Source organism: Betta splendens, chromosome 16 (genome assembly GCF_900634795.4).
Source record: "Betta splendens chromosome 16, fBetSpl5.4, whole genome shotgun sequence".
NCBI lineage: Eukaryota > Metazoa > Chordata > Actinopteri > Anabantiformes > Osphronemidae > Betta > Betta splendens.
Window position 1 is genome coordinate 20,577,948 of NC_040896.2, and position 26,768 is coordinate 20,604,715.

Sequence of the window (26,768 nt, forward strand, 5' to 3'; positions counted from 1 at the left end):
CGCTGACATTTTAATAACGCGCCCAATGAGCCTCCAACCAGGACAACAGCAGTCGCACTTCTGAGGGAACGCATCGATATGATGATGCTCTTTTTATTGTACGTGTCCTTTACAGCGAGGGGTTAGTCATCGGGCGAGATGAATCCAGGGACGACGAGAGGGAGAAGAGCCAGCGTTTAAGTCATCTGAGCAGCTCAGAGCCGTTGTGATGTGTAAATATGACAAACGTGGAAATGTGGACACGAAGGAAAACGTACGAAAGGAGATAAAAGGAGAAGAGAATGGAAGAAAAGCCAGGACCAGGTTAAGGACAGAATATAAAAAGACCAAAAGGCCAGGAGGGGAGGAAACAAACAGAAATCCAAAGAAAAGACAGAACGCTAATGAAAACGAAGAGGAAGATGGAGAAAGACCTGTGGCATCTCACCCTCCAGGCTCCCACCAAGTCTGACCCCTCACCATTATCAACCTGCAGCCTCCACGTGGTAACACAACACAAAGTAGGAGACATTCATTACGTGGGACACAGAGCTTCCATGACTCTAGAACTGAAGAGCTCCCACTGCATGTGCTGCCTTTTCTTCTATTCCATCTCCATTCGGATGCCTTCTTCCCCTCTCTCTCTCTCTCTCTTTCTCTCTCTCTCTCTCTCTCTCTCGCCCCCTTATCTCCGTGTTATCCCCCAGTGTGCGCCGTGACCGGGGGATACGGGCTGAAGGGTAATGCGTCTCAAGGACAGACGGACGACACCAGCGATTGCTGCAACCTTGTCTGCGGTCTTGAGGAGAGACGTTTTATCACATTAGGCTCCACATTTACGAGGACGCTTACTCCTGCTGCAGATTCCACCTAAGTGTCATCAGAACACACAATCAGGCCCTGCTGCTCCGGTCCGACTCCACCAGGGACGTGTCCTGAGGCCGGCGCCTCCTTGTGACTGATTCTTCATTAGATCACTTGCTCGTCCTTGTAGGCAGTGTTTCCAGTGAGGAGCTGGTTCCCGCGGGTGTTGGCGGTTACAGACGGTGCTGCGGGCGGTGTCGCTCCAGTCGCTCCGTCTCAGGAGGATCGTCCGCTTTGTTTAAACATGCAGAAGCCAGCGTGAGGCGTGTGCCTGATGTTCTCCTGTAGAAAGAGGACATACAGTATCAGTGACTGTTGTCATAAGATAGAGTAAAAAAACATATTTTTTGGATCAACTCATCTGCTGGTTAACATTGAGTCTGATTCATTTTAAACAAACTAAATGCGTGTTTAAATGCAAATGCAAAATGTGTGTTTACTTTTTGCTGTCTACTCCGATTTTCCATTATATTTTCATACTATATGTTTACATTTGATACAAACACAGTTGCAGTTTAGTGGCATTAAAAGAGACGAGACATTGCAGTTGTGAGTTTTATGTCAGCTCAGAAAGAAGCAATTTGAAAGTTTGTTGTTTTTGGTCTGGGGGAAAGTTGAACAGCAGCATTTTAGAAAACACCACCACTGCTTTTAACCTTTTGGGCGTACGCTTGACTTTGATGGGGGGCTAATGGAAATGTCCTGTTCACCCGGTTCCCCGCTGTTACTGCAAAGTGGGGATGCGCCTGTGAAGAACAGCGGAGCCGCTCCCGTGTTTCAAATGCTGCGTCCACTATGAATCACCCCCTTTTTGTGCGCTGCGTTTAGACCTTTATGCCCCCCCCCCAGCTGCTTGTGCGGCGGTGATAAGCCCGGCCTCCTGCATCGGCGGCGTAGCTCACGTAGCACCAGGAGGCAGGCGAGCAACGAGAGGCCATCAAAGAGTCCCTCACCCACCGCTCCTGCCTTCCTCTGCTCCTCACCCCCGTCTGTGTCTCTCTCTTGATCTCTTCTTCTGTGTCTCCATCGCATCCGTCTCAGTTGTAGCCTCTGCTTCCAGTGAACAACATGCAGGAGGTGGAGGCTTGGAGGAGGAGGTAGCAGCTACAGTAGCAGCTCTGCATCGGTCCACTGCTGCACTGAGGATGGTTGGGATTAAAAAAAGCGCATCTTATCAAGTCTTTAACTAAACTCGTTTCAACGCTGTATGTTATCGATCATCTTAAAATGTTAATGTAGTCGTTTTCTGAATCACATGATGATGCGTCCAGCTGCATTAGCTCAACTTTGTTCAGGTTCATCCATGTGCAACACATCAAAGAACTGAGAAAAGGAATTACTTCTGCAGTTTCAGTTCATTCTACTTGATTTAATTTCATTCAATTTCATTTTAAAAAATTTAAACACGCACGCACGCGCGCGCGCGCACACACACACACACACACACACACACACACACACACACACACACACACACACACACACAGTGTTACAGCCCGCAGTCGACACACTGAGCGTTGATGAGAAAAACCTGACAGCAAATGTGCCTCTGGGGCTGCTTTGACACTAAACTGCACCAGAGGCGGCCGAGGCACACTCCTAGCAGGCCCTAATTGATACATCTAGAGTTTCTCTGTGTGTAAACCCAAAGCAGTAATTTGTTTTGTTCAGGCGCCGTGCGCTCCCGATGTGCACACGATGTTTGTGGTTGTGGTTGTGATGGAGTTTGCAGCGTCGCGTACCTGACAGATACAGTAGCAGCATCCCCGTTGTGTGCGCTTACATGCGTCCCCCTCAGAAGATGGCCAGACACACACACACTACCTCTGTGCTCACTCTCATCTGTAACACCATCACTTCCACTACCTGATCCCGAGTCTAGTTACTCTCGCTCTGCGCTCCCGTGTGCGGGGCAGTAGCCTGCAGACACACACACACACACACACACACACACACACACACACACACACACACACACACACACACACACACACACACACACACACACACACACACACACACACACACACACAAAGGTTAATATATGCTTTAGTCAACTCCAGCATAGTTACAGGCACAGAATGTCACCTCTGTTTATCCAGGCTTTGACTTTTTACTCTCATCTTATTATTCTCTAAGCATGTTGTTATCTAGACCTGACTAGTTGCTGCTCTACTGAGTCACTAATTGCTCTGTGTTGCTTCATTTTTATATATCACCACCAATAACAATAAGAGGCAGAAGATGATTAAAAACAGCACGACTCCAGTTTGTTTGACCTCAGATAGTCATAGACGGGGCTCAGTCCATTCATGCAGGTCATGTCTTTATTTGTTCCCTCAGACAGAACCAAACTCTCTGCTTGCATTAGTCGCACGCTGTATCTGGAGGAACGTTCCTCACGGAACCGACGCAGCCTCTAAACCTGGAGATGAACGCATGCGTTCGTGACCGTCCCTCTGTTATTACTGGACGTCCCCAGAGCAGACGCGCGTGGACCTTAAATCAGTTACATGCTTTAAAGCAGCTCGGTGTCCTTCATGTGTGATATTAAACACACTTCGAGTGCACTTTGCCTTTTTTTCCTTCCATTTCTTGTGCGGTTGACGTGGATGCAAGCGTTCCCTTTTTCCTCTTCAGCGCTTGGAAGCCGCGTCAGGAACGAGGCCGGCTCCTGGATTTACTGTGGCGCTATTGTAATAGATCTGCAGGTCAGATTTATTGGGCGGCCGGTGTAATTACGTTGACCGGGAGCCTCCTGGTGGCCCTCTCCTCATTCGGCTCCATTTATAAATGCCACAGAGCTGGTAATGCCTCTGTTTCCCCACTTAGTTTTGGGACGGAGTGCAGCCTTCCTCTGGCTACGATTGATTACAGCCCGCTCAAATGAAGAGTAAGCAGTTTTCTCCAGCCTCTGCTATTGACTCGTTTTACAGTAGCCAAAATAAGACCTGACACTACATATACCTTGATATTTCTCCCCTATTCTCATGAATTTATGCTGCGCTATCACAGAGGCTGCTCTGTTTGGCCTGTGTCTAACTTCGAGGGCTGGTGCTGATCTAAAACCCACTTAAACCCCATTTATGTAACGTCAAAGCAGCGTTTCTCCTCGAACCAGAGTAAATTACTCGGCGCCTCTAAGGAATAAATAAACCATTACACACTTACGAACAGTATTTACATAACGGTTAATTACATTTGCAAAAGCTTGTCAGAAGCTGATGAGTTGCTGTGGTGTAGATTTGAAATAGCGGCATCACAAGTGTCCTGTTAACAAGGATTCATATTTATATTCATATTTATTGTCAGTATTATTATCAGATCTTTATCCCTGATTCGCTACACAGAAGCTATGCAAACAATAAACATGAAAACCTGCAACTTGCTTTTCGCCATCTTTCACCCGCATTTCACTGTCTCCCTCTTGAGTGTTTGGTCATTTTGAAGGAGACCGTGTGACGCATGTGAGAAGCCAATGCAAATTTACAGTAGCTCAGTGGCTTAGGTCCATCTGTTAAAGTAGAGGGAAGGAGCTCAGTATGTATCATGGTAACGTTTATGAATAGTGAGACGTTTGTGGGGCTTTTGTGTACAGTATATCTTAAATACAAAACGTTATAAGCACGTTATAAGCTTGAAATATTCCAGGTAGGGTTAATAAAATCGTTTGAATCGTACTGATAAAAGGAAAATGTCTGGCTTCATCGCTCACACGTTGTGTGTTGTATTTTAAGTGGCGTTCTGTTGCAGAGCTGAGCCTCAAATAAGCCGTGACTGAAGCTCCGGGTGCTTCCTTCTCATCAATCTCCACCTCGTGGTCAGAGAATGTGGAGGATTTTGTATTATGCATGCTCAGGGACCGGTGTTTGTTATGCAGCACATTACATAGGAGCAGAGGAATAGCCGGGGGTCAGGATCTACTCGGCCGGCGCCGCTCGCTGTCTTGCGTACGGGTCATTGCTCTGGACATCGGCCGCCTGGCGAGGCTCCGGCCGACTGTCACAAAGCAGCGCGGCGGCGCAGACGGCGGGTCGGCGCGTCACCTCTGAATGCCCCCCTGCTTTACTTCCACACCGGCTGCACTGAATATGGCTGGAGGTGCATCGGGGGAGAACACGGGCCCGAAAGGACAAACTGGTTATGAAACAGGCTTTACAAATGGCACGTCACCGGGAGATTTCATGTGGTTCACTTAGATTCCAGTTGGTTATTTAGTAAAAGTCAGCCGTGGTTGTTTGTGCTCCAGCTTATTCTCTGCCACGCTGGCCCAATAAAGGAGCTGTGACAGGGTCAGCAGTGGCCCGGTTTGGTCCGATCCAAAAGCCTGATGGCTGGTTCCTCTCACTCGTTCTAACTGTTATGACTGATGGGTGTTTGTGTCTAAATTAGCTGATTTTAGGCCACATCACACCTTAAACAGCTACTGTGGCTGACTCATGGCTCTTTTCTTGCCCAGTTAATTAGATCCTAACTGGCTCCTGCTGCATTTATGTTACTCATATGAACTGTGGAAGGTTGCGTCTATTTAACCACATTAACATCTCGCATTAAATGATGCAATATGTCCCCTGACTTGTAATCCATCCAACAAATTATCCATCCACCGCATCTCCTGGAGGGAAAGATTCATTATCCAATTAAGAGAGGGCGAAACCTCTTTTTGTCAGATGCAGTGGAAGACGTCCGCGTGCCGCCGGGTCCGTTAGCGTTCCGAGTCCGGCATTTGAGGCAACGGGGTTCGCACCTTTGTGCTCCTCGGCCATAGCTCAGTGACTCGTGGGAGGCTTCTAGGGTAATGATGAAATATACGACCGTGTCTGCGTTCAAAGTGAAGCAATTAACGCCTTCCAAAGAGTCCAGGTAGACAATAGAGAGGACGCCGGCGTACGCTAACAGCATTTGTTTGGCTGAAGCGTCTCCCTGTCTCCCTGTCTCCCTGTCGGGTTTATTATGGACTCAACCTTCAGCGCATGGCTGGCCTCTATTATTTTAATAAATTGCCCTGTATAAAGAAAGCAGCGGTGCATGTCTGATGCGCCCCCCCCCCCCCCCCCCCCCCCCCCCATCTTCATTCTCCATTATCCAGCACCTTTTCGGTCCCCATCTCCTCTCTCTCCCTTCCTCTCTACCTGAAATGAAGCATCTCCTGCTTGTCATCGTAAACAGCACACGTTTGCCGGGGAAACATAATGAAATGGACGTGGGAGGTAAACAGAGCGAGCTCGGCAGACGGATGCGTTCCTCCCACCGGGCCGCCGGTCATCTGTCTGAGACCACACGGCGGCCTCGGACAGCGCCGACGCCCCCGGAGGATGGATGGCCGCGAGCCGGAGCGGTGGAAGTGGCAGTAAAAGATGCCTCGCTCCGCCGCCGCCGCTCGTCCATCACCGCCGGCGTCCGTCCGGGGAGAGGAGCCCGGGCAATAACGGCGGGTTGAAATGTTGCAGCGCTAGGTCGATGTCAGCCGCGGCCTCAGCCGGTTTGGAGGCGTCTGCATAAGCTGGTCCACTGTTCACTGTGTTTAAGGAAAAAAGACACAGATGCATGAGAGCGAAGTGCCTGTGGCAGGCGGCTTATCTTCTAAAATGAGGATGGTTTATCTTCTTCTTTTGCCTCGTCATGGCAGAATCCTGCTGTGGTGAATGCTTCAGTGCTGTCTGGACCCTAAAGGCCGGTCCACTAACGAAGGAAGCACCTTTTTAATTGGGCTGCCATTGGCTCCCATTGTCTGCACATTAAGGTCTGGAGGTGTCAGCTACATTCTTGCCAAGCTGCATGCATGCGCTGTCAACCTGCTCCTGTTGGTTTCATTCGTGCAGACTCTGCTCAGCTCAAAGGTGTCACTAATTCGTTAGGACCCAAGGTTTGATTTGACCTTTCACCTCGTATGTGCTGGTGAAGGATGAGTGAGTGCTCCATATTTGCAGATTTACCAATATTGCAGATAGGTAGATTGTTCCTAATTGCTTTATTAAATTATTGTTACCTGGGCACATTCCCACTAATAATGTAAAGGTAACATATACAACCTGCCTCTGGCACATTTCTCCTGAAACTAGCCATAAGCACTATACTGTACCTACTGAGAGGGAGCGTCCTACCATATGGCCAATGCATACAGTACTGAACATATGGCAAATAGAATCACACACAGCCTCTGTTTTCTTTATACGGCTAGAAACAGGTTAGTAACATCTTGCTTTAGCTTCCTATTACAAGATTTCATACATATTGATTTAAATCTGGTGAAATCATGGCGACATGTCGTCCAAGCCTTTTAAGTTATAATATTTTTAATAATCTAAGTAATCTTATGAGACTAACTAATGTTACTATCACCACAAACGCTGCAGATTGACCAGAAAGTAAAAGAACTCCATAATAGTGATTTAACTGCAGCCCACATACAGTAAGCGTCAGTGGAGGAGAGTGAGAGCAGAAATGTACAGCGTTCATGCAAAATAACCAAACAATGTGTGAGTGACAGCAGCCAGACTTACATAAGCGCAGTGCTGAGTAATTAACCAGCCCCATTCCTGCAGATGATCCGGTGATTCAGCCTGGGCTTTGTCGCTGCGTTAACGGGCACCACACAACATTTGACCCACGGTTTCCTTCCTGTCAATATTTCGCTTCTGCTGTTACAGTGGAAACCCGTTCGTCCACTGCAGCGCTGACGGCGTGCGAGTGGACCTGTCTGACGAGCTGTGGAGCACCTGTGATTGTCTGGATGCCTCGGGCCCATCCCTGTGAAGGCTCACCGTCCTTACTGTCGTCGTGTATATTGTGTGTTAGCGCTGCAGCTCCAGAGATGCTCCCACAAATGCCACGTGCGCTCCCTCACACACATCTCAAACCACGTCTTTTAGTTGTGAGCCCTCAGAGGCTGGTTCATGATCGCCGTCTGGAAGAATGGAGCAGATTGGGGATTGTGTGATGCTGCGTGCGTGTGTGTGTGTGTGTGTGTGTGTGTGTGTGTGTGTGTGTGTGTGTGTGTGTGTGTGTGTGTGCACGCTCATACAGCCGTTCCGCTGCACGTGCACGTGCGTGCTCGGGGCTCACACCAGTGCTTTGCTACAGAATCGCTTACGTTACATAACCTCGCTTGTATTTCCGTCTGTCCGTCGCCGGTGAAAAAGTGCAGCTCCCGGCGGCCTTTGTGTTTTGTTGTTCTGTAATGAAAGTGTTCCTGTTGGAGTCAGATTAGACCGCAGCCTACCTGACTCTCAATGGGGAAAGTGCTGAGATTAACACTCGCTCCCCAGCGCCCAGTGGGTGATAAAGCCTCTCTGGGCTTTGGCTGCTGGCGCTGCGGGTTTTTTTTTTTTAAATATAGATACTACAAGAGGACATCACCATTTTACATCAGTAATCAGAAGGATTACCTGAGGAGACCCCCCACAGAGTTGTGTGACAAATTGGGCCTGTAAACTAGCATAAATTCAAGTGTGACACGTGTCAAAAACTGCACACATGTTTATTTGCATGCCATAAAAATCAATCTAGTCTTATTATATGATCGTGCAGCCTCTGAATGTGTGCATCAAAACACCTGTGACGTTCACCTCTAACCTGTCTCACCGAAGCAAAGGGCAGCCGGCACTCTCCCGTCTCACCAGCAGATGGCGTACATTCAGTTACGAACGTGGCCCTGGTTCTAATCCCAGCGTTCAGTGTGCTGGAATGTAACAGCTGTTTCTATTTGAACATTTACCTTGGTGATTTGGATGCTTGAATGTTGCAGTGTCAACAAACACAGCTGGCTCACTCGTTCTGATCACTGCTCTAATTTGCCTGGAACGTTGCAGGACTCCTTCACACCAATGACTCCTGTCTCACCATAGCTCTGCCCCTAAAATGAATAATGCATCGCATTTCTAGTTCAATATCTGAGGGCACTACCCAATGATTAGCCCCTGTCCTAGTCTGCTTTTACACATTCAGTTCAGTCTCATGAACCTACGTGGATTATTAGGCATTAATTAGAATTTGGGCTTGAAAGTGTTAATTCATGAATTCACATGGTCATTCCCCCGAGGGACATAAATCCCTGCACTTCATGACTGTAAAGTACTAAAGTACTGCACATTCTACACCAGAAGCTGATGTGAGCTGATCCAGTGTGCTTTTATGCATATGACAATTAACATTTTGTGAACTTTACTTTACAGTCTTCCTGTACCCTTTAAGTCTTCCTCTGATTCTGCAGCTCATTTCAGATAAGATCTAACAAGCTTGTATAAATAAATGTAAAAGCCATAGTAACACAGTAGTAACAATGTAAGTCAGTAATTTAGATCAGAAGTATCAGAACATATGAACGTTCATGCCGTGCGGTAATAAAAGGCACTGATCAACCTTTTCTTTCAGGTCTAATCGGTTTAATAATTAGAGCATGTTTGTGAGAAACTGTAGGAAACGCGGGGCCTGTTTTTGAAGCTGATGCGCGTTTGCGTGTTTGCGGCTCAGACGCGCTGCGCTGCGCACTTACGAGCAGGAAAAGTCCGCACTTGTTGACGCGTGTGAGACAGTTCCTGTTACGGAATGTGCGGAGTGACGGAGCTTACACGAACCCACGGGGCTCCACGGACGCAGCGCTTCGTGTAACTCTTGAAAGCCTCGCCGTTTGCGACCCGCTCGGCTTTAGCGGCGGCATGGATTACATTCTGTCCGTCACGGGCGCCAGAGTTGTCAAGGACGCAATAACTCAGAAACTGTGGCCCGGAGCCGGACAGCAGACTGTCCTAAGCGAACGGCACCACGACGGGACGGGACACGACCACCACAGCGCCCCTGCGAAGCCAGGTCAGTGTCTGCCTGGACACGTAGGCAGCGCCTGCGCCCAGAGCCGAGCCCCCTTCACGTAAACCCGGCTATACGGTTTCCCCGTTGCTTGTAGACTTTACTCTAGTGCCAGAAATAAGTTAAAGTCTGCAAATAACGAGTCACGATCTCTTTTAATATCGGCGGGGTTCTCTGTATTAACTCTTGTTTACATCAATATAATCGCAACTTTTAGGGCGCGTTGAAGTTTTCGTTTTGTTTCCGCAACAGCCCGCTGCCATTACAACTACCGGGACGTGTGGCGTTTAACGACTGTTGACACTTTCAACACACTGTTGCAAACAGCCAGCGGACGCCGTTATCAGCTGGTGTCGAGGAGCGATGGTTCTCTGTAAAAATGCAACGCGTGAAGTTTTCACGCTGCGTTTAGGGGCTGTTTGAAAAAGTGCGTAATTATGGATTCTTCTGCAGAGAGTAGCTCAGATTACGCGCGGCCTGTTCGTGAACCACCAAACCCGTAGTTTGTACGGTGCATGCAACTTTAGCCTCATATTTGCCACTTCCAGCAAACATGGGAGGCAGAGGCATTATGTAACACTAGCTGTTGCACAAATGTTGCGGGAGACTTCCTGCACAGTGCGGTCACAGGACCGACGGCTCCACGGTTGCTTCACTGCCTGATTTCCTGATTTCAAACGGACTCTGACTCAAAGAGAATCGGCTGCTCGCTGCCTGTCCACTTTGCTCAGAGGACACGCTGCCTGCAACAACTGAGGCATTCAGAATATTTCAGATCAGTAGGCAGCGCAACGAGTGAACAAGTATGTCCTCAAGGCCTTTTCACATCAGGGACCATCTCTGTTTTAATAAAGATTGGAGGGTTTTTTTTAAACTTCTTTGCCTCTGACACGAAATGCATTATGAGCTCAATCTGCCTTCTTCGACTTTGAATTAATAAATGTGCCATTATTGCATTATCTGCTTCACAGTCCACTCACGTATTGCACCTAATCTCACATTGTCATGTGTAGCTGTCAGTAAATGCAGCACAAGTGGCAGAGCAGGGGCACAGTCACACCCTGCTCTGGTTGTAATGTATGTGTTGGAGGCTCCTGCAGTGTGTCATCAGGCTCCAGAGCTCGGTGGCAGCCAGGTTAATTGTTGGATCTAATTAGGATGAAGATTAATCAGATGCATGTTCTGCCGCACCACCGATGCTGGTGTGGGGTTCATTACCAGTCCTTCCAGCTCTCTAGTCCAGCAGCAGAGTGGACCCCGGGGTGTGTGTGTGTGTGTGTGTGTGTGTGTGTGTGTGTGTGTGTGTGTGTGTGTGTGTGTGTGTGTGTGTGTGTGTGTGTGCAGGCTACTGCCCCACACACGGGAGCGCAGAGCGAGAGTAACTAGACTCGGGATCAGGTAGTGGAAGTGATGGTGTTACAGATGAGAGTGAGCACAGAGGTAGTTAACAAGCCACTGCACTGTTCAACAGGGAAAGCGCTGAGAAATGATCACGCTTCACATTTTATTGGGAAGTTTATTGTTTCAAGTGTTCATCAAGCACACACAGCAGCTACTGAGAAAGTCATTCAGTCACTGTAGGCTCTTGACTTGGTATGAACGTATTACTACAACTTTAATAACACCTTCATAATATCAGGCTGCTGCTGAATCAGCCTGCCTGACATTGAACTCTCCTCTGCATCTCTTAAGCACCGTCTGTCCCCAGGGTCTTCGCGTATTTGTCATTGCTCACATTCACCCGAGGCTGACACCAACTCTGTGGCAATCACCACAAGTACAATCTGCTGATGTCCTTACTACTGTAATAGGGGATCTTAATCACTTTAATATCCCCAAAGTCCTTGAAGGGTTGAGCATTGTGTCACTTAGGAGACTCCTTCAGGATCAGTTACTGTATGTCTCCTAAGTGCCAGACATCCCAGTGGGACAACAAGGACCAGGAAACTGGACCTGGCCTAGGTCCGACCTTCATTGGCAGCAGTATTGATAACCATGCTGACACTTTGTCACCAGTATGATGACAGGCTTTCCTGCTAAGCAGACGAAACCTATAAAGGATTAGATCATGACAGTCACTGGTGAGATATTTCATCTGCGTTGAGTTGCAGTACTGTAATCAGGGCCTACTTCAGGAGACTCAACTTTTGCATCTCCATCTGAAAAGGTCTTTGGAAAATGGGCACCTCTTATTCCCAGTGATTCCACACAGTTTGTGGTAATTTCCCTACTTGTAAAAAATTCATCAAAGTGAAACCATAGAAAGCGCGGATGTGGCTTCGGCTACAGTTTTTTGAAGAGACCCTTTAAAGCGCCAGGGTTTGGGATGACAACTTCCTGCGCCTAGTTTTTCTAAAGAGTGATAGTTTGTTAGACTTTGCTGAGCTTCTGCTCCTCCATTCATTGACTCCGGGTTGGAGTCAATGAATGTGAATCAAGTCTGCAATTGACTCTATGACTTTCTACTCTACAGAGGGAACACCTGGTGGTGTTGATTTTATATACAAATTGGTATTTTAAAGTTGTGGCCTGCGTGATTTGAGGCAAATGCATGTTTACATACACGTTTGCATTTGTACACGTTTTGTTTGCCATTGTGTGAGGCATCCGAGGATACTTGTAATGCATGGGTTCACTACACCTCCTGTACTGAATAAAGGCAAACAGGCTCGGCAACTCTAAATATTTGATGGTTAATCTCCCACTTTGTCAAAGTTGCTCATGCGTTTGGATTTGTGCAGGAGACAGTGACTTCAGTTTTTCCTTTAGATCACGTCTGTCTGACTAAGTGAAGCGTCAGCTGTCTTTGCTGATGATACATTCTCAGTGAGCTGTTGGCCACCACTCACTGATCTTTTTCTTAAATTGCTGTATTATAAAATGTATTTCATATATATAGAGATATTTGAGTAGGTTTGACTATGGGCCAAAGTCTCTTCCACCTTGACATAGATAGTTATGTACCAACCGTACATTATAGCGCATCAATTTGTGAGTTTTACTACGGCTGACAGTCACTCTGGCTGTTTGCAGCTTTTTGCAAGCTAAGCAAACTGGCAGCACACTATATAATGAGTAGTGTCAACATGACGTCGCGTGCCTTTGGTACCGAAGAGCCTTTTACTGCACTGAGGCTGTTTGGCTTCCAAGGAGTTTGTTTTGACTGAGTTCTAGTTAAAAACAACCACTATCATTGTAGTTTGATATTGTATGAAAACGTCTAAAATGTTTGTTTGATTTCTATGTGCTGTCATTAAATTTGTATTTTAATCGACTTATTACATAAAAATGGAGAGTTCTTCTAAATGTTACTCCAGCATCATCCAGGACAAGCACACTGTTCTGTAGCATTCTTCTTATATGGACAATGTAGAGGCCTGTTAAAAAACTGAGTAAATGGCCTTTGGCTCGGTAACAACATCTGATAATGCAGAGTTTGTGTTTCTCATAGCTGAGCTCATCACTTCTCTTGCTATTGATTGGAGCTGTAACCCGAGAGGTTAGCGTTGCTGCCGAGATGCACAGTGCTGGGCCCTCGAAGGGCGACGTAAGCCAATAAAGATGTGATTTTGGACCACAAAGGTGGAGGACGCTCATGTGCTCGAGGCCGACTTTTAGCCCCCTGCGTTGGGTTGTGCATTGTGTCTGGAGCCAATCTAAAAGTAATTTCATTTATTAGGGGTGATTATATAATGATAATGAATGGACGCTGGTCATTAGTGCTCCTTTGCACGCTGTCCCACATCACTGGAGTCTCAGCGCTGCATTACTGTCAGAGAAAAGATTAATCACATCATCTCCGTAGAAGCTGCAGCAAACGAACATTATCTACTGCACATGTGCTCTATCGCTCCTATCGATTCAGCCAGTGCAGAGTTAGACCTAAGCCGTAGTATCTATCAGGTTCCCCTAACTTACCTGCACAGTTTCAACTTGGAAATAAGGTTGAGTGAGCTGGATTTACCATCAAGGTTCAGAGGACGGACAGTGTGATCAGTGAACATGAGAAACTTCCCTCTGTTTAAATCTACTGGGTCAAAGTCTTTCACTTTGTTTTAGGTACAGACTGACCCTGTCATGGCTGTTTGATATCGTATAAGGGTCCTGATAACTATTGCATGAATAGCTACGAAATACACAGATATTCTTTGTCCCCTTCGGATGAAGCATAAGCAGCGTGATGATTTTGTATTTTTAGTGTCACTGTTGACTGGTGACTGATGATGTTGTTGAGGTTCACCGAAATAAATCAAACTTCCCAAATGGAAAGGTGTTATTCAAGTACAGTTCCGCATTCCTATACTATATTTGAAACACGGCTACTTCTTCATTTCCAACATGGTCCAAAGCTGGAACTGGAGAACCACTGTTTCCCCCTCTGTATTTAATCACTATGGAAACAGTCATGTAGCATCGCAGGCCAGAGGCCATGTTTTAACACGGAAAGAGAGTCGCATCGTAGGGTGAGAGAATTTAAGCCACATTATCAACAGCACGACGGGAGTGTGATTAGCCAACATGGGGAGAGTGTTAATGAGATGACAGGGCAGATCCAGTGCCTCCTGTTATAGCATGGACACACACACACACACACACACACACACACACACACACACACACACACACACACACACACACACACACATCCAAAATGCTCCTCAGATAGGTTTCCAGTAGAACTACGGTGGTTCCGTACCCTGTATATGCTGATCTATGGAGGCTGGCAGTGTAACATGGAGCTGAGTGGTGCTGAGTGTTGGCGAAGGGATGTAGCCTGTCACAGCGTGTTCACTGTGTTTAAGGTGACAGTTGCGCCAGAACCACTGCTGTATATTCATTACAATGGAATGACTGCAGCTTATAGTAGCACTGGGCCTGTTCCTCACGCAGTACTGGCACTTTTCTTCTACTCGGTGCTATTCTTTTTCTGCTGATAGCAGATATTAAAGAGCAGACACCCAGAACAGCTCTATTGAATATAATGTAGTCATTTAACACAAAGTGTAGGACGTCATTTAACACAAAGTGTAGGACGTCTGCATACACAGACAGGCCGTGGCACCGGCAGGCCTCTCCTCACACCATCAGTGAACTATGCCGCACTTCTTAAAGTCAACTATATTAACACCTTCTATGCTGCATGTGAGAACATGGTGTACTGTATCATAATAGATCATAATAGATGCTTTTCCCATAGTAGACCTGTCATGTGCACTGAGCAAGGTGGCATTAAGATAACAGCATTAGTGCCCGGGTTTGTCACTGTGTGATTGTCAGCACAGCTTTTCACACATTCACATCACAACTTCATCTATCCCTTTGTATGTATGTGTAAGTCATATATCCGTCATGTTCATTTAGAAAAATAATGTAGTTAAAGCATCTGTATTATATGGCATTTATGTACAGTTAGTGTCACTCAATGATTTACATGAATGCCTGTATCCAACCACCCATTATACTGTAAGTCAAGGGGCACAGGCTCACATTAAAACAAGCTTTATCACCTCAAGTGGAAGGATGTTGTAGCGAAAGAGTTGTGTGTTGCACCTCTGTTTGCTCACAGGCCAAAAAGAAGCTAACGGCAAAGCCATATTGTTCTGTATTGTGAAACAAGCCAATTATCTAATCACTTGTCATTGCTATTGGATTTGTCATCAAGCTAGTTAGCCAGCTAATTTTGTTTTGCATTTCTGTCCCTTGCAGGTATCATAAACGCCGCCACAGCCAGGATGTTGTTGTTGTTGTTGTTGTTGCTTTTTAATTGCCTGATGTGCTCATTTTATGCCTGTTAATGTCAAGAAGGGCCCAAACTGTGAAGCGCTCTGTTACAACTCCCTTTATGAGATTACAGGGGACAGAAATCCTGAATCCTCTGTTCTGAGCCTGGATTCTAAAGACAACAATCAGTCTTAACAAAAGAAGGAGCAGGTTTGTGTCGTTAAGCTAGTGCATCTAGTTTGTCTGCATGCGCCTGCAGTACATGCAGGTGGATGTACAATAGAGCTGGTGTAGGAAGATGGGATTGTCAGCACTAGCCATGTTAGCATTAGCATTAGCGATGTTACTTCAGTCATTAGCATTTAGCCAAAACTAAAAACATGACTGGACACTCATTACATTATACTGTAACATAAAATGTTTGTTGTTTCATCAGTGCTGTGAGTGTTGTAGGAACACAGGCTTGTTTAACAGGTTTGCACAGCACTAACCCACACCGACCGTATAAGTATATGTCTTTTTCGGCAAAACTCATAAATGCGTGTTATTGTTGTTTATCAACAGAAACAATGTAGTGTAATTTTTTTGCTTAATGCGATCCCATTTTTTTAACACTCCAGTTGAATGAACAGAACTTTTTTTTGACATACTTTTCAGTATTGTTCATAGCCTTTCATAGAAGCGTAATTGATACTTCCTTATACCTTGAATAGGTCAATATTTATCACAGAATTCCAGTGTGTGCGTGAAGTCCCTTCAGCAGTTTTATCTTTACCAACCCATTGTGAGCTTCAAACGCACACAGGTTGTGTGTTGTGGGCCCGATGCCTTCCACTACCGTGTCCTGCTTCCCCTGTAGCTTTGGAGGCCGGTCTCCAGCTCTCTGAGCTGTTCACAACACCTGTTTAGTGTGGCTGTGGTGCAGAGCTCCGTCCTCGCTCACTGTTTGGGGCTTTCTAAAAATAACATCTGGGGATGGATGTGTATAGCCAGCAGGCAGGGGAAACAAGGGAGCAGGGGGAAATTGGCTGCTTGTGTATTCTATGGGACCGTGAGGGAATGTTAGTCCGATAATTGTTGACTCTCCCATCCTCTGCCTGCTGCAGTTTGTCATGGCTGTGTACAAAGTGAACTGTATATTTAGCAGCCGTGATTCATGCTCAGCAGATTGCACCGCTCCGTGCTGTAGCACAACACGCTTCAGAACCCAATACTTTGGCATTCGACTTTTTGCACTTGATCATAATTCAGATCGCGTCACTGTTTTGCTTTGTTGTGTTTCAGCAGTATGTGTTTTTTCAGTAACTCATTGTTTTTTTTTTCTTCTCATCGTGTTATTAAAGTAATGTTACAACTATTTTTGATTAAGAAGTAATTCATAGGTGCTGGATTGAATGTGAGCAAGGACGACATGGTTGTGGACATGTATACAATGCAAAAGCTTTAAATAACATTTTATGTTTTCACTTTATGAAAGAGAGAAAATTATTTTCAAATTAGTTCCACTAATAGTTTCTTTGATATGATGCAAATAGAAATATGTGGAGTGTTGATCAGCATTCGTGTCAGAGATAGTTAAGTTAATAACCCTGGATACGTGAAAGTAAAAGTCAGTCAAACATTTTTACACTGCAGTGGGAACGGAGCAAGTATGTTTTGTGCTCCCCACCTCCCCCCGCTCACCCGCTGTCCTCCTTCCTGTGGAGCTCTGTCGCCACGAGCGGAGTGGTGGGCCGTGACGCCGATGCACGCGCCTCTTTGTGGAGTCGCTCAGCTGGTTGTGACTCGTTATGTGCAACTGTTTACATCCCTGATTGGTGAGAGGCTGCCTTTGTTTTTCTCCACCAACAGCGGCGCCTTTCAACATCTGAACGCGTCGCGGATCGGCCCTCGCACAGTCCGACGAGTGTTGTTCAGCTCATTAAGGAGCCACGTGAACGGTTTCTTCATGGGACACACCAACACTGCGATACAGTAGCTCACGCTGTGGTGACTGTCATTCTAGCACACTGGTCTTAACTCTGAGGTTTCCGCCGTTGTGCTGCTAAGCAGAGATAATTGTGTTTGCTTACTCTGGACCGGCGCCGGCCACAGGCTCCTGTCTTCACGTCTTCTCCAATTCAGCCATTGCGTCTCCCACAGCTCTAAATCCTGTTATTTTAAGTGTGTTATACTTATAGATACAGTATTTTATATTCTTATTATTAAAAATACAGTGCAGGAGTAGATGCTGGTAGATGGTGTGAGAGAAACAAGCTGTCACTGTGAGCATACTGTAGGAACTGGTTTCCTTCGTTAGAGGCAGGGCTCGCTCAGACACAACAGATGCTCCTGGATTCCTGTGGAGTGGGATGAAACCGCAGGCTTTGTCATGGAGAAAGTCCCGTTGATGTTCTCCTTTGTGTGTCTGGAGTGTGAATAAAATGCGCCTTTCTCCATGGTGGGTTTAATTTTAGACCAATCCCTGCTCCCCGTGTGCACAGAGATACAGTCTGAGGCATTTTAGCGCGGCCTTGTATTGAACCTCGCATCCGTTTGTTGTTTACAGTGTGTAGGCATGTGAAGCCATTAACGGCTAAATCTTTATTGTTTTGGTCGTGGTGAAGCTCACGGAGCACGTCAACACCTCCGCTGTTTACTAACTGCATGCAGTAAACCACTGTTTACATGCTGCAAGACAGTCGCACAACCCCGGAGACACAGTGGATTATATTTCATAGCACGAAGACGTGGAGTCACTGTGACGATGTTCTGCCTTTAAATAGCGACTCGCATAAAATCCACAGCTTCAATTGGTATTCTCCAGCTGAAAGTAATCACCCTTCGCAGGTTTTCATTTGGATTCCCAGTAATTGATTTGGCACACACCCACAATATGTGTCTTATCTAAAGTTTGTATAAAGCGAGGCAGAGTGGACCAGACCAAATACAGCACTTCCAATTTAGGTACCAGTTTTCTGGAGGGAGTTGGTCATAACACATATTAAGGATGAGAAATCATCTCATGGTGTAAATGCAGGATAAGTTCCGTGACCAATGGCAGCGTCGCACAGTGTTGCCTTTCACCTCTGAAAGCAAAAGGGGCTGTAGCTGTTCCAAATACATGTGCAACTAATATCGCAGCTTTGTGAAGCTGACCTGAGACACAGCGGTGCTTGGAGCCCAGTGCAGTCGTCACATGGCCGTGCACATCCATAATCCTAGCATGCTGGAGCTAGGTAGGATTAATGGAAGCGTGTTCACTAACAGGAATTATGCTAATATTTGCTACTTAGCGCAAATAATGAAACACCACAGAGACAGCTGATCATTAATTTAAATACATCATAAGTGCCTTAAATTATTGACTTGCAGGATGACATCTCCCTTTAATATAAACACATGGTCATGAGCCAAATAGAACCGAACCGCTCCACAATATTATATCGCATCCATGTGTTTTCCAGTCACTGTAGCAAACACAAAGTCACATCTTTATGGCTAAAAAGCGCTGATTTCCCTTCCCCTCTGACTTTCTCCACAGTCCTGAGCGCCAGAAATAGCAACACCGGTGTGTGAGTCATGCTTTAAGCTATGTGAGATGCCTGATGAAAAAGACACAAATAAAGGGACTGATTAGTCACATACATATAACACCTACAAAGGAACGATGTGTACGGGAGCCATCTGAAGGCAGTGGTATGGGCCTGAGAGCATCTTTTTGAATCCTATAAAATATGTTTGTTAGATGAACAAAACCCTGTGATTTTGTTTTTCTCGCCGCATCTGCTGACGATAATAAGACGATTTTAATAGCTGTTTAAGGATAAGACTGTGTGGAAAAATGGATCTGCTCATGATTCAAACCACATAAAGCCTAGTTCAGGGTCACGGCTTAGGCCTGAGCGACTGCATCTGAAACAGGTCATTATTGGAGATGAGGTCATTTTAATATAAAGATTGTGTCTGCAAATTTACATTGTACATGTACAAACGTATATATGTCCAAAATACGACCACTTACTGTACTGGCTCAGCAAGAGATGTGGACGAATGGACTGGAGCAGGTATTTGGTGGACATTTTCGGTGAAAAGGAGGCTTAAAACATAAATGCATAAATGTGTTTTTATGTAGTAGGGGACATGGAGTGAATGAATCTTTGTCCACTTTCTGACTTTTGCTAACAGCACAGGCAGCACTTCCTGCGTCGCCTGCTGGATTTAAAGGTCGATCTGCCGAAAACCCGCCTGGTGCCGGACATGTTTTGGAGAAACCTCAGATAGACAGCTGTTGCCTGTGGGGTATTCTAAATCAGAATATTTTAATAACGTGGAACCAGATCCAAATTCAAAGTCATAACTCATCCTGGCACAGCGTCAGTGAGCAAACTGAGGATGACCTCATTTAATTAAGAGCTTTCTTTTCAACATAAGGAGACACAGACCTGTATGTATTTTCTAGAGCTCCTCTGTTCCCAGTCTTCATTGTTTGACACAACCTTCTGCCTCCTCACACTCTTCATTTTGTTCCCTTGTAGCCTTTAACGCATCAGTCTTTACCTCATAATTTGTAAACTTGCCCCTATGATGCCTTGATATACCTCCATATTCCCCATCAGTAGCTCTACCTCGTCCTCCATCGGCTCCATTCTCTTCTTCACCGGTTACTTCCCAATGCAACATCCCCTCATTACCCAGCCAACCAACACGTAGCACTAAACCCTCCCCTCCCCTGCATGCACCCTTCAGTGCAACCCCCACTTTCCCCTCTTACGCTTTAGCGCGCCCCGTTTCCATGCTGAATCCATCCTCCTTGTCTACTCTCAGGCTTTCAGCCAGAGCGGCGGTGCCCCGATGGAGGTCAGTTCGGTCTTTGTCTGCCGTGAGAGGCAACAGGGGAGGAAGGCAAGGTGAACAGCTCTTAACAGCTGTCATTGCGCCGTACAGTGAGATAGGACGAAGAAGAGGGAGAGCGAGAGGGAGAGAGAGAGAGCGGAGGACAGTGCGTTCGGGGGAGAGCGAGAGCAGGAGGGTACAAGCCGAGCAACGCGCGGAGAAAAGGAAGGAGGAGAGAGAGGGAGCGAGAGAGAGAAAGCGGTCCGGCGCTCGCAGCTTACATCGCTGGCTGGCTGGCTGGCTCGCTCACTGTTGACGAATGAGCCGTCTACCCACGGGGCTGGGAAACAGCAGCTTGTGACAAGCTGGGGAGAGAGGAACATGAATGTAATGCGTACCTTGCCTCGCTTGCTTACAGATACCGGCCAGAAGAAGACTCCGGAGAAGAAGGATGGGAGACGCATGTCGTTCCAGAGACCCAAAGGGACCATTGAATATTCTGTGAGTAACGCACGCACGCACGCAACTCCGCTCGCCCTGTGATCATGTCAAATGTTGTGACGCTTTACTGCTTCCGTGCCGCGGCTGCTGCTGCCGTGCATGCATGTGTGTGTGATGCTGCTGGTGTCTGTTCGCTCCCAGCAGCTCGAGCGATGCTGTCGCCGGAGCCGCGGTGTCTGACCGCGCTCCGTAGCTTATTAATGAGGGGAGATGCATTTTGTGGATTTTGCCAGTGTAACACGTGTAGCTCAACTGTTTACATAAAGCGTGTGTGTGTGTGTGTGTGTGTGTGTGTGCGTGTGGTGGGGGGCGTGTATATACGCAGCTTTATAGGCAGCTTATAACAACAACGTGTCCTCACTCAGCTATATTTGGCACGTTGACGTATAGGAAGGTAGACGGACATTGTAGCGGCACCGACGGGAGCGGAGCGCGGCACACGAGCTGCCGGAGCTCGGATCTGTTGTTCCGCGGCACACATTCCACCACAGAGTCCGCCGTGCTCGCAGGTGACCTTCCAACTGCCTTGTCATTCCTATTGATTTAGCTGTTGTGGAGGAGAAGTGGGGTGGGCCGGGGGGGGGCGAGGAGGGAGAGCGAGAGAGGCAGGGAGGGTACGAGCAGGAGGAAGGAAAGTGGGGAAGAAAGCGAGGAGAAGGCTCTCGCTCCGTGGCATGAAGTGAAAATGGAGCCCGCGTCTGCTTTGCATGATTGTGTTCTTGAAATGACCCTCAAATCCAGCTGCAATCAGGCTGCCGCCCCTCGCCTCCTTCGCCGTGGCAACAGTGAGGAGCGGGATAGTGGCCGATCAGCTCCGACGGTCTGTTGGGGAGAGCAGATGAAGGGAGGGAGGAGAGAAGGTAAGGTAGGAGGCAAGGAGGGAAGGGCATGTGGTCGTTCCCACAGCTCCTCTCTCTTCATTTCTCCTTCTCTGACGACCGGCCTGTGATCCTCTTCGGCAGCCGCTCCCGGCTTCAGGTGCTCCTGCAGGGTTCACAGTGATTGGCTCCCTTCCCCCATTTCTAACACCTCAAGAACGCTGACATCACCCCCCCCCCCCTCCCACCTGCCAGTCATCCTCGACCTGCTGATTGACAAGGCTCTTGTTTACCTTGCCGGGGCTGCAACAAGCCAAAGCGTTACAGCAGGATATTTGTCAGAGCTGAACCTTGTGTCGCGCCGCTGACATGTGGATGAGGGTCACAGAAAGTCACCGATGGACCCGCAATGCCAGCGGTAATAAAAAATGCAAGCATAGGCTAGGCTTGCCAGACATCACTCTTTTCCTCTTATTATTAACATGATGGACGTGCTGCAGCAGTATGTGGAAGGGAGGCATGGGGGCGATAAGTGCATAGGCTGGAATAATGGAGCTTCACTGGCTGGATGTCACACATGGCTGCCTGCGTCTCTCTGTGATTGAGAAGCGCCTTTACTGTATCTTAAACTCATCTCGGGGAGCGGAGGGGTGGATGGAGATGTTTCCTCATTTTGCTCTCCAGCTGATAAGTTCGTAATCGATCGGCAAGCGCCGACAGGAAAACGCAGCGTTTCCTCTTTTGCGGCCTTATCAATACGATCTCCCCCCTCCTTCCTGTCCCTCCCCCTCTCACGTCTTCACCTCGCACGCCGCTTTTTTCTTCCACCCGAATTGAAAAATACCCTGAGCAGCTGCAGCCCATCTGCCTAGACACTGATAACGCCGGTCCATTCAGCCTGGTCCAGTTATTGGCTGACCTGGATCCAATTAAAAAAGTGTTGGAAGTCTCTGGGAACAACAGGGGAGATAGAAAGAGAGATGCAGACGGGTTTAGTCAAAGGTGGCTGCAAAGGTGAGCCACATGTGGGCAGGGCTTCCATCAACCCCGGCAGAGGGCAGATAGTCAAAGTCAAACAAAATGCAGGCCACACAGTTACACATTTATCTTCACGCAGCAGCTTTATCACACCACGGACATAGATGCTCTAGTTGGGCTGCTATTTCGGGCTAGGCAGGACACCTTGGCTGCTCCTATTACTCTACAGTTACAGCTTTTACACTTTTTATAACATATAACATCATTGTCCCGCTGAAATATAATGAATGTTGGCCATGGCAAAGCATGCAAAAGTCAAAATGAAACTTAAAGACATAGTTATCAATCATATAATGTTTTGAATTCACAAGGGATGTCACAGAGGACAAAATTCACAGGCACAGATTAAAATGTATTGGAAGGTATTGCACAAAAGTCTAAACTCAAAACCGCCTCCTCCTTCCTGCTACTCTGCAGTGGTGAATGAGAAACGCTGGGAGTTTCATGCATGTTCGTGTCCTACATGTTTAGAGTGCAACTTGCACGAGAGAGAGCCTTTAACCCCTATCGCATACAATCAATGGGCAGGAAAAACAGCAGGAAGTGATGCAGAAAGCCTGTTTTGTCTTGATAAGGACGCGCGGCTGTAGACGTGAGAGCTGAGGGTTTTATATTCTAATAAGAGGGCGCATTGCCCTGCACAGAGAGGGCCTGTCATACTGCAACAGTCAAGATCTCAGCAAATGTTGTCACACAGATACAGTAACAAATGCCCCATGGTCCTGGAGAAAGCCCAGCCGTGCCTGTTTGCCAGCTGTGCCTGCGTTGCCCACTGCTTGTTACCAGGATTAGGTCTGCTCTGTCAGAAGCTGAAACAAGGAGCAAGCGGGGCTGGGGCTCTGGAGGTCCTGGTCCCCACCCCCTGCTACGTCTTGTGCCAAACTGAGATGTCATGTTTAGTCCATGTTTGTCAGCCTCACATTATCTTTGAGTTCCTTTCATTCCTCTGAGTGGATCTGGCGCCGCAAACCCCCTTACATTTGCTATAGTGACGCTGTGGAGTGGTTTGGAGGGGAAGAGCCGCCTGCATTCCAGTTGAAAGAATGAAGCTGTCAGCATTCATGATGTTTTCATACTTGCCCACAGCATGAACTGTCATGTGTTCTATGTGTTCTAGTAAAAACACTGGGCATGGAAACAATTAAACAGAATATGTGTCTTGTTTTGTTTATGTGGCTTATGAGAGAAAGAATGTGGCCAATGTGATGTCGCCACGCATCCTAATGACCTGCTGCATCTGAATGTTTGCATCTGAACTCATGCTGCGCGAGACGCGTTTCGTTTCCAACAGATGTGAGGAGGGTGAAGGAAGATAGTGACAGCCACGGTCAGTCAGCATCACCCAATGACTTGCAGACGTAAGATGAGTTATAAGCCAGTGTGTGTGTGGAGAACACACACATTGTTAACTCCACACCCTCCTCCTGACAATCAGTCACTCTGATTGCGTTATTCACCATTGGGGAGGAGAGGGGATCCCATTGTTTTAGCTCATTTCCAGCTCTCTGTCTGAGAGCAGGAGAACAAGGCAGTAGGTGATGAGGGGAAATGATGCAGAATGAGTTAGACGGAGGGATGTTTGGTCTTATATTCTAGATAAAGGGCCAAACTAATAAGAAATCAAAATAATACTTGTTTACTCTGAGCTACAGCATTCCTATTTGAATATATTTACAGATATTAAACAACAGAAAGAGATCTTTTACTTTTCGATCTTTCAGTTTATGGTAAATCGTTCGGTTGCTGTCTTGGTCTCGGTTGATCTGTCTGTTAGAGCCTGAAGCAGGAAGTCAGACCCTGAGGCAAGAAGGAGCCATGACCACCTAAAAGTGAGGCAGTGAACTCAGTCCCTCGCCCTCAACAGGACCCAGTCATGTGACTCTCCCTCCTGTCACTTATAGCGAACCTAAATTTAGGTCTGCAAACGATCGGCAAGGGTGCAGCTGAACATAATACACATGCCATTAGGGTAGTAGCCACAGCGTCACCATGGCAACTGTCACGCTGAGGCTGGGCTTCATCGCCTCCTATGAAACGAGGAGCGATAGCTTCTCTGATATGGAATTATGGGTGATTAAACTGTACACTGGGGGCTTTATTTCCACTCTGCAGATGTCAGTTTACTGTGTTGTCAATGGTTTCTTTTAATCTCTTCCAGTTACTGTGTTTTTTTTTTACTTTTTTATTTTTCATAACTTAAAGTGGTGTCAGTGCCAAAACGCTACCTTATATTGAAAAGCCAGTGACGTCAAGGATTCCCATTAAACACGCGGGTCCTGAAGGTATTAACTGATATTGCATCCTACTTCCGTGTTTGACCTTTCGCCGTAGCACTTATACATGCGCTCCCGTGTTCTGTGCTTAATGTGCACACCGAGACGTCAGCGCAACATTTAATGGAGCTATTAGTCTTTAACTGAGCAGCCGGCCGTCCTTGTTGAATCTGCTCGTCCTCTGCTGTTCAACAAGGTGACCATTAGCTGAATATCAGTCATTTTAAAGATGGCTGCCACCGCCTTCTTTTATTCCCCTCCTCTAGAGCTTGGGGTGTCACCCTAACGGGAAGAAGCTTAATTATTCATTCCAAATTCTGCAGGAATAATGGGTGTTATTGATCTGGAGGATAAGAAGATAGGGCCCACCTGCCATTAGTGGTTATGAGCCTGATTGTGATTACTCTTTTCTTTTTCCCTCGCTCGCTCGTTCTGCTGTCAATGTGTCAATACCAGGTCTTTATCAGTGGTTCACATTTGCATGTTTCTTGTCCTTTGCCCCTTAATTGACTTAGAGATAGCTCCTTTTACGCTATGATCAATGCGACTGCAGTTTGAGTCAGATGTTGGATTTTAACGGTGCGCTGCTGCTTCTGTGACGTATGATAAAATCGACTTAGATCAAGGGAATAATTATGCTTCCATAGCAAACTTTATTCATATATTTAGTGCAGCACGTTTGGTGCCAAAATCAGCCCACAGCCGTGCTCTGCCAATGTTTACTCTATTGAACACCAGGTATTTTTGCCCATATTGATCGACTTAGCTCCTGATACAAGAGCAGCCACTTGATATGGGAGTTGACGACTGAGACCAGCTTTAAAATATCAAAAACAAACAGAAGGCATTTCTCCAATACAAAACAAAGACAAGTCTTTTTATTGCAGATATAAAGGGTTATGTCCTATGAAAACATACCTTGTTAGTGTTTTAGCAGTGGAATGTATGTGGATCTGAAAGTCTTAATGGGCAGTTTGTACCAAGCAGCGATAAAACTAAAAATAAATAGTTCATGGAGCAAACAGCACCTTGGGAGAATAAGTGCTCTGTACTGAAGCCACCTGGATAAAAGGCTCAGACGCCATCGGAGCCCGGCTGATCCTTAACCCTTTATTTCCTCAACTAAAATATCCTCAGTTTATCCGCTGAATGTCGGCCGTCTACTAAGGACAACACAGGAAGCTGGAAGTGCCCGATGACTGATGATGGGTTATGACGCACCGCAGTAATCGTTACTAGGGTCTCGGGTAAAATGAGATTTTATTGTCCGGCTTTTTTTATGGATGTGTTGTAAATACATGGTGAGATCGCGTGTCACTGTTGTTTCCCAGAGACTGTGTCACTGTGGCTCTGATGGCAGCAGAGCCTCCAAGTCCCTTTGCGATGGGATATTTATCAAGTTGACGTGCTTCCGTTGTCTGGATGAACGCTGAGGTTCCCTTCACACAGTTGACAGATGACAGATCATGTAGATACCTGATAGTGTCATAACGTGCCATTAATGACACTGAAGGAAATGTACCTGGCATCCTCTCCTCTGTTTATTGCTTTATGCTTTTAAGGCACCAACATTTATCATATTAATTCATCAAATGGCCTCAAGGCAGATTACCTTATAGCTAAAATCCTCACTAATCACAAAATCAGACGCAGGTGTAACAGGGGCTAATCAGCTAGTTGTGCACCTGGCAGGATCCAGATTTACCAACATCTGCATCAATGCAGTTGTTTTCTTTGGATCCTCATTATCTCAGTTACTCACTCGTGTCACAGCAGTGATTGAAGCCAGGATGAAGCCAGATATCCTCTCATCATAAACCATGGGTGACCCTGACTTCCCTGTCACTTTGTATTCCTTTCTGTCCACAGATGTCTCATTCTGCTTCCAAACCTTCCCTTGCTCTCGTTGACTTTCTCATTTACCCTCTATGTAGATGTGAAGATCATGAACCGG

General features: G+C 46.7%; 1 protein-coding gene across 8 annotated transcripts in view; it reads left to right on the forward strand.

The window, feature by feature from the left end:
* oxr1a (oxidation resistance 1a) overlaps positions 1–26,768 on the forward strand; it is an 89,869-nt gene that overhangs the window by 38,163 nt on the left and 24,938 nt on the right. For 6 of the 8 annotated variants that reach the window (XR_008692743.1, XR_008692744.1, XM_029127958.3 and 3 more), the window contains one exon: positions 20,603–20,685. Coding sequence is in view for 6 of the 8 variants with exons in the window: in XM_029127958.3 (XP_028983791.1) it covers positions 20,603–20,685 (83 nt within the window). In the remaining 2 variants the exon portion in view is untranslated. Of the gene's footprint in view, positions 1–9,326; positions 9,652–20,086; positions 20,209–20,602; positions 20,686–26,768 lie in introns of those variants that run through there. The other 2 variants (XM_029127960.3, XM_029127963.3) reach the window with 2 other exon arrangements.